The sequence below is a fragment of the Procambarus clarkii genome, chromosome 19 (genome assembly GCF_040958095.1).
Source record: "Procambarus clarkii isolate CNS0578487 chromosome 19, FALCON_Pclarkii_2.0, whole genome shotgun sequence".
In the NCBI taxonomy this organism is placed as follows: Eukaryota; Metazoa; Arthropoda; class Malacostraca; order Decapoda; family Cambaridae; genus Procambarus; species Procambarus clarkii.
This window is the reverse complement of record NC_091168.1, coordinates 19,132,926-19,142,180: the sequence shown is the minus strand read 5'-3', so window position 1 is coordinate 19,142,180 and position 9,255 is coordinate 19,132,926. Positions and strand designations below refer to the sequence as shown.

General features: G+C 36.7%; 1 protein-coding gene across 1 annotated transcript; it reads right to left on the bottom strand.

Moving 5' to 3' along the window:
* Positions 1 to 506: 506 nt before the first annotated feature.
* LOC138366208 (lanC-like protein 2) lies at positions 507 to 8,683 on the bottom strand. The gene is given in 9 exon segments (XM_069327010.1): positions 507 to 689; positions 691 to 717; positions 1,906 to 2,085; positions 2,400 to 2,508; positions 3,731 to 3,879; positions 5,120 to 5,299; positions 5,898 to 6,010; positions 6,692 to 6,804; positions 8,598 to 8,683. Coding segments are annotated over 9 exon segments (1,089 nt in total). The 5' UTR covers positions 8,648 to 8,683; the 3' UTR covers positions 507 to 521.
* Between the last annotated feature and the right edge of the window lie 572 nt (positions 8,684 to 9,255).

Genomic DNA, 9,255 nt, shown 5'->3' with positions numbered 1-9,255 from the left:
TGCTTATATTTGCAGTGTTGTATTCTTGTACTATAACAAACAGGAAAGCATTTTAAAGACAAGCATGGCATGTCACATATTTAAGCAAACAGTTTCTTGCATACTAATTACTATAGAAAACAGTATATACAGTACAATTGTTATAACAAAGTAATTTAATAGTACTAATTATCAAATGTTAACATTTTTCAAGCCTTACCTGGGTCATTTACATACATCTACAATAGTAATTTTAGCTCTATAATCCCATTCTGATTATAAAATGCTTACATGTCATTGTACAGAACCAAGCTAAACAACCAATTATACCTCCTCTACCATGTCTAGTGTAACAGGGAAAACTCCAATCCATGGGGTCATCATCCTCTAAATCAACAATAATACCAGGGATATCTTACAATAATTGAAAAATAAAAATTAATTTTTTAAAGAAAAATGTTATTTACCTTGACTATATCTTGAAAAATAAAGCAGCAATACATGACCTGGAAAATCGGGAAAAACCATTTTAAATACTTGTCCTATAAAACTACCTGGTATGCTTTAGCGAACAGGAATACCGCACCAGGAGCTCCATGACACCAGTGCACTAGTCGGTCTGTTGGGTTGCCCATCGACGATGGCATGTTACCAGAGCTAAACTGTAAGCTGCACAGGTAGTCAACTGTCGGCCGAATCAACTCGTGCAAATTCTTCTGTAGAAAGATGTTCTTTTGCCTGTTGGAAATGACAAGTCACAAAATGTGATATATAGTCAAATTTAAACATGGCCATGTAAAGGAAACTTTTATTGTTGACTGCTGAAAGTGACTGCAAGAGGGATGTAAAAGAGAAAGAGGATCACATAAGGTTAGAATGAAGAGTAAAGGAAGAAAGCGCTAGTATGGTGGTGTCAGAAATTTCCGACAAATTAATATATTAATACAGTACTGTATATTAATAAAGTATTTATTAATACTTTAGTAAATAAATTGACTGTTTAATTATGGTAAGATTAAAATATAATAAAAAAAAAATTTTGAGTACAGGAAATTTATCAGTGATACAAATCAATGTCCACTCAGTAATAATAATAATAAGTGTTAATTTAAAATAAATTAAAATAAACACAGCTTAAATCAAATTAAATTTATAAATCATTGGTAAGTTTTCCCATAAGTGGGCCTGGAATATTAAACAAAAACTGAAAATTACTTTTACAGTTCAATGCTGTACTGTAATTTAAATCTTACCTGGAGGGGTTTCTGGGAATTCTTCTACTCCCAAAGCCTTGCCTGGGACTAAACCAGGCGACAAAATCATAACAGAAATAAGTCAACTCTCATACCAGGAATGGTTGAGGGGCCTCAGGGCTAACAAGACTGCAAATTAGGCATGACAGGGCAGATCTCATCGAAACTTTTAAAACACTGAACAATTTAGAGATTAGAGGAAAGTTGGCATCGTGTGTTAACAGACGCCAGACCACATTGCCACCGCACAACCTTTCAGTGCCTCCACCCAGTAAAAAGGTAACTATTCACTAATGAGCAAATCCACAAAGGCCATGACGAGGGTTTAAACCTATGTTGGATGCTCTCGGACGTTGGTTCGAACCCTCGTCACAGCCCTGGTGGATTTGTTCATTTGATGCATCACACAATGGTGATTTCAGTGTGTAACTATTCACTAATGTTTTTTTCTGAAATTTTGCATACAAAATAATAATTCTTTAATGAACAATTATTTTGTATATTTTTATATTTTTTCTAGCTTAGGCGGGCTTGACCATTTTTCCATACCCACTGCTCAAGGATTAATGTCATATTGTACATAGGATGATTATGCATTTATAACCTATCATTCCACTCACAAACAAATAGTATTTAGATATAAAATCTGATCTTGTGAAAGATATTTACCAACCTGTAAAAGCATGAATAATATGCCAATAATACCATGTGCAGCTCCAATGTATCGCTTTTCATGCCACTGGTACATGAGCGGGGTAGCACACTTCTCCTTCAAAGATAGAGCACGTCCAGAGTCTAATATTGCCGTCACCACTGACCGTATCATGTTATCATCAACAACCTCTTTCCCAATCTAAATAAATATGCAACAAAATAAAAAGAGGATACACATTAGGAAATCACAATATCATTACATGAAACTCAATGGAGCACTCCGGGGATTTGCACCCACTCAGTTTGGGAGATGCAGAACGCTGATCCCAATCCCTGGGGTGCTCCAATGATTTTTGTGAAGAGAGGATATTAAAATGTACAGTAATAACAGCAATACATTTGAACACCATAAGTATCAACTAATACTCTAATAACAATTTAGTGGTAAATCGTGTATTTCATATTTAATAGGCCAATGTAATGTGAAAGAAAACAGTAGACAGAGATGCAGACCTTTTGCTGAAGAAAGAGAAGTGCATATAGATAGCCAGCTCTTCCATAGAGAAGTTCATCAGGGAGCTCTGACTTTGTATTCAGTACCTCCCTTTTCAATTCTTTTATTCTGTAAAGTATATTATCATAAAAAACGTCATCTTTGAACAAAACATTGTATGAAGATAGTTTTCGTAAATAACATCTAAATTAGAAACAGTAAATGATGTTGATATCTATATATGATACTACTGCAGTTATATGACATTTAAAAATTTAATACCGTAACCTTTTTATTTCATCTGTTTATGCTGTAAAATTAACATTCTGTTGCAATTTTTACTGTTCCAATCATGTAATAATTGTAATTTTATTTATATTCCTCTATTTTAATTCATTATTGTATTTGACCTCATTTAGTTTTGTTTTAGTTTTTTCCCCATTTTATGCCCAAAACTTCTGCATATTGGCTTTAGACATTGTATCTACCCTACCCATGACTCGTACAATTTTCTTATATCCTATTTACTTTTCTTTAAATAAAAATTAAATTATTATCACGAAAATATAATTAGATGTATTATATTTTACATATGCAATAGTGTGACATTTATTTGAGTCTAACAAATTATACTTGTGAAAGCAACTAATTTGTATCATTACAGTAAGTAAGCAAGTATCAAAAGAAGGTACCAAACCGGGGAGGCTATGTAGCACCGTAAAAATGCGGGATATTCAAAAGGTGTTAAATATCACTAAAATACCAGTCTCCGTGGTGTAGTGGTAAGACACTTGCCTGGCGTTCCGCGAGCGCTATGTCATGGGTTCGTATCCTGGCCGGGGAGGATTTACTGGGCGCAATTCCTTAACTGTAGCCTCTGTTTAACGCAACAGCTCAAAAGGACCCCTTCAACTGCAACCAACATTATGTTACATCCAAAATTTGCCATTTATAGCTATTTATACCAAAAATTATTATGCTCTTACTGCTTTAACAAATATTTTGTACTTAGCATTTATAAATTTTAAAGTATATTTTTAAGCACTGTATTAAAATTCTCTTAAGTTTCTTGACATCTAATTCCCCTCCAGCTAATGTATGGACTCTCTTCACCAGATGACTTTAATTATCTGCCACTGCACTGAAAATAATAATCACTCTACTAACCAAGATGCCTTCAACTCCATCCAGCTTGCCAGAATGCAGAGTTCTGTTCAAGCAGTAGTGCACTACTGAAGCTTACATCATTGTTTTCATGTCAACTTACCCACTGTATAATCATCACCGAATGATTACAATATCAGTCTATGTAGTAGTTAATTTAAATAAACTGCTAAAAGAGAAGACTTACTTTGTAATACAGTGTTTGACTTTATCTTCCAGCAAGCTGTTGTGATACACGAGAGCACCAAGCACTAGAGGACCGGTATCTCCACACAAAAATGAAGGTCTTCGACTCTTCAGCTTCTGAAGTACCTTATCTACCAGTACTCTAGCTTTCTGAAATACAATTTATTCACTCATGTTGCACACAAGAAAACAAGAATTACATTTTCAACTAAAAAAAATTTCACACACTATAGAAGTTTAACACAATTGACTTTGGTAACGGAAACAACATAGCTCCATAGGAAAGTCAAGCTTGGTAAACTTGATTGGGTTCTATGACCATCCCAAAAATACGTTTGAAGAAGGTTGAATAGGCAGCATCTTCCTAGTTACCTTGAATATCAAAATAGCTTTTGATATCTAACCTATTCAGCATGCCATTAGTTAGGCATGTCATTGTGCAATGTCTTCTTGATGTTCTAATATTTAGACCACACAAATAATTTATAGATGTATTTCAGCGCACACTGAGTCTTGAACTGATGATTTTCAAAAAAAGTTGGTGCACAAAATGGCTTTTGCCATTAACAAACACAATGTCACCCCATCTTTTGTTAGTCAACTGCAGTTGTATTATCCTTGGTACAGTAATATGAAATAAATATACAGTACAGTATATACATACATAATTAAACTATGTATTACACGCAGTTCCCCAATTATGAACGAATTACGTTCTGAGACTGTCTGTAAAGCATTTGTTCAGAAAGTGAATCAAGATTTTCCACAGGTGCAATGCTATAAATAGAAGATGTGTTCCCAGGCCACCAAAGATCCTCACAAAACCAATATTTTTAGGACATAATATAAAAAATTACAACATTATTTACCTTGAATGATGGAATTACAGTATCCTGCCTGTCATAGCTGTTTTTGAAGAGTGTAGTGGTATAATTGCATTAATAAATGAAAATACATGTGCACTGTATTGGTGGTCCACCATTTTGTAATTGGCCTCACGCGTTAACACCTCCCCACCCGTCTATTTCCAGCCCAGGGCCCCACCCCACTAACACAGTAAACACAATCAAATCATGTGTGTGTGGATTATTGAGGGTCCCTGGGTAAGGGAGTATCTCACACATCAAGCCACCCACCCACACAAACCTACATCAGCATCAGCCACCATCCATACAATACTGTACTCCATGTGGCTGCAACACGGACATTCACGCTGACACGAAATTCAAAGGAACACTCCAGCGAGTTTGTACTGTACAATGATTTTATGCATGAGGGGGATACATAGGGACCTGGAAGAATGTTTATTTAGACAAATGTTTTTAAGGCGAATGTTCGTTAAGCGAGAACTTCTTGTATTATAAACCTTACCACTAACATTGTAGCTCACCTGTTGGTACTTATCATCGTTGAGAACCCGAGCCACATGAAGATACAGCAACACATGACCACTCATCCCGGTATACACTGAAGTGTCACTTGTTTCATGTTCCTTTGACAGTTCTACATCCAGAATATTCAACAACATCTTTATATTTTTCCATGTCTTACTTGTGTACTCTTCAGAGAGCTGAAAAATATTTATGTCATTCCTAAGATCCTCAGTATCACACATCTACCAGTAATTTGATCTTAGCAAAATTTAGTTGAGAATAAGAGCAACTTCATCTTATGAATATCATACTTAAAAAAATTAAACACATTTGAATATTTATGGACTTACAGAACATCCAACTAGAAATAAAATTGAAAGAATTTGTAATACTGTACTCTAAAGTCTTATTTAAAATTACATTAACAAAAAAGAACTGAATGTAATGAAAAGACTTTTACTGCGGGCATTTGTGGCCCCTTGAAACTATCTCACTGAGATTGTTACATACTAAAGAGTCACATAAGTTGTGAAGTTCTGTTTGGCCTACTGAGAACCAGAACCTCGCCCTCTCGTAAAGAGGCACAGGGAGCAGGTGACAACTTGCCACTCCAACGGACAAAGCCGACAAAGTCAGGCAACCTTTATAGACGACTGGAGGGTTCACAGAAAACAAAGCAGCAAAACGGTCAAACAAATCCTCAATTGATTCACACAAACATACATTACATACATACATTATGCAATGAAATTTTATTTATGAAATTGTAATATTTCTACAACATTATGAAATTACCTTTTGTGTTGTGCAATCCAAAATATGCTCACCGTCTTCCCCACTTTCCCTAGGGTAGGGATTATTGAAGTGACGCACTTCACTCATGCCTGCACACACTAACACGTGTGCTACTGAAAAACACAAACTAAATAAATCTACAAGCATTTAAATAAAAAGACTGCTAAAGGCAATGATCACTTATTGATCCTTACTGTCAGGTGGAGCAATTTAGAACAGACTGATGTAATGAGAACACTTCGAGGTTTAATTAACAAGATATATTTATAATGCTTATGGAGTAGCCATTACCTTTGTTCACCTCTGGAGAGGGTGTTTTCAATTACCTTAGTCAAGTCTCAATTGCCTAATCTGTTCTAAATTGCCCCATCTGATGGTACATTATTGAGTTTGAATCTCGGTAAGACCTCCAAATTGTGGGATCATAAAATGCAGAAGTGAAGTGGAAGATTTGGCAACTGTTAACCTTACAAATGGCAAATAATCCAGATAAAAAATTAGACACGTGTAAGTAATACATAATGAAGTTCCTTCTCCACTTTTTGCCTTTAACAGAGGCAAAAAATTTAACAACTTCTTAAGAGATAAATGTTATATTGCTATACAATTCATTTATTTGATTTAAAGCATTCTTGAGTTTTGCACTGTATAAAAAAAAGGCCATTTAAAAACCATAATCTACCTGGGAACCATCATCCCCAATGGCCTCAATAGGGACAGAAAGCCAGCGGCTTGCCAAAGGTTCCAGTAATTATTATTACTATTAATATTAATATTATTATAAATGTGCACACCTGTTTTGTCCCACTTGGAAATTAAACCCAGATGCCTCAATTGTGAGCCAATGATGTAGACCAGAGTGCTATTGGTGTCTACCAGTAAGCCTGCACTTTGGGGAATCTTACACCTGCTTGAAAGGAATAAAAAAAACAAAATTATCAATCCTAAACATCTATATTTTGACATCTATACTTTGGGAGGAAGCATAATCTTAAAATATACTAGTCATCACGATTCTCATACAGCACATGCATGTCAAACATTTGGCTGGCAAATATTCTCCTCGTCCCTTGTGGACATCTACCACTTCAACATTTCTTGGTTATACATTAAACAGATGCTCTCGTGATGACACCCAGATGCTCTGGGTGACACTTTACCACATAATGAAGAAAAATTATTTTTTTTAACTGTTGATGTTCTATATGGTATAATAAAGACTTTTTGTCTATTTTTTTACTATAAAACAGGTTTTATGATTTCCATGGCACATATTTGTGTAAGAAATGCTATTAAATTTCTATTTATATCCAGACCCATGGGGACTTTGGCTACATGGATCCAGACCCATGGGGAGCTGCGTTACACAAATGCAGACCTATTGGGTGCTGCAGGCTTTGGATGCAACACAATGTACCAGAAAGCCATAACATATTCTGAGAAAACAGGGCAAAATAAGGTGCGGTTATAGTGTTATGTCAGTGATATACTGTAGTCCATGATGAGCCAGGGTGTTCTCAGGGTAAAGCAATTCTAATGTTGTAGTTATTGTAGGATTAGGGGCAGCCATAGCATAGGGCCGTATGTAGAATCCCATCGTTCCTGTGAGACGGGAAGAAACTCTTAAGCCGGTAGGCTATACGGTGTCACTTGGCAGAAAATAAAACTCGCTGGGCCTTAGGGCAGACAAATGTACCGCAGGGCTGGTGCTCGGTGACACAGGTATCCCCCTTGGGAGGTGTGCTGGCACCCACCCCACACACAGTCAACTGCAAGATTGCCTATCAACACCCAGTGACCCCAGATAATAATGTGTCAGGCATCCAGTGGGTAGCCAAATACAGTAAAGTCAAAGCAAACAGCTAAAGCACCAATGCCCCTTAATACTCATAACCCAAACAGGCAAAATAAACTGATGTCTTCCTTTGACCTCCAAATGAGCAGTTGCCAGCTGGCCACCACCCCCATGGGCACACCTGCAGCCACCCCACCAGCTCTAGGCACCTCGTAGCCAGGCTGGGGGAGGCCAGGCTGGGGGAGGGGCCACACACAAACTCCCAGCCAAAAGAACCAGCCAGAAAATAGGAACAAAACAAATCTATCAACGTTCCTGTGACCTGAGGAGACAAGAGCACTACTGACTGGTCAGCCGCCCTGGTCAAACACCTCCATAATTATCTAGATATTAGTGGTGGTCTGAAAATATTACAGTTCCAATAATAGTCTACTTGTAAACTGCCAAGTGAACCCTTGTTCCAGACAATATTCTAAAATTATAAATTTTATTGTACAGTAGTGTACTATATTATAAATAGTTGGTTTAAAATATAAAGTGTATAGTTTGTTAGTTTTCTTTGAAACGGCCCAAACAAATTTGGTTTTCTGTAAATCAAACTGTAGGGGATAAGCAAGTAATTATCAAAACAAGGCAGAAAGCCTTGACTATGAAGCAAAACAACTAGTGTAGGGGGAAATTAAACAGTTTTCGAACTTCATACTTCACATATTTGCCAATAACACATCGCATTAATGTAACGAAACCCAAGCTAACCTAACCATACATAGGGAGGTAGATAACACCACTAATTAAGTAGTAATGTTGAAGTGATAACCAGTAGGGTGTCTCTCCTGAGTGAGGCCCAGGGAACACCGTTCATAACAATAATCTTGGTAATACGGTAGTGTCAGTGTGTCACTCACCATCTGCCACACGTCACAGGTAATATACTAGCCTTGTGAGGTATACACATAAGCCAGACACGCTTCAAGAGGCAACAGAGGCGGCCCACAACACTTACACACCACAGGGACGAGAGCAGCTGTGACCGTCATGGCGGCGCCCTACACTAGTACAGGACTCACAACTTACCTTCAAACTAAACAAATATACTCTCCTTCTTCCGAGAAGGAGAGTATATTTACTCTAAATTTTATAGTATTATTATTATTATTATTATTATTTGTATTTATTTCATAATTCAGACGAATTGATGTCGTGTTTTGCAGTGAAACTCAAAATGGCTTTCACATTAATTTTTATTTATTTATTTATTTATTTATTTATATATATACAAGAAGGTACATTGGGATTGTGAGGATACATAGCATAGTATTAGACGGACCAGACACAGGTGGAAACTTAGTACCCAGATGAGTCACAGAGACGTTAGAAAGAATTTTTTCAGTGTCAGAGTAGTTAGTAAATGGAATGCATTAGGAAGTGATGTGGTGGAGGCTGACTCCATACACAGTTTCAAATGTAGATATGATAGAGCCCAGTAGGCTCAGGAACCTGTACATCAGTTGATTGACAGTTGAGAGGCGGGACCAAAGAGCCAAAGCTCAACCCCCGCAAGCA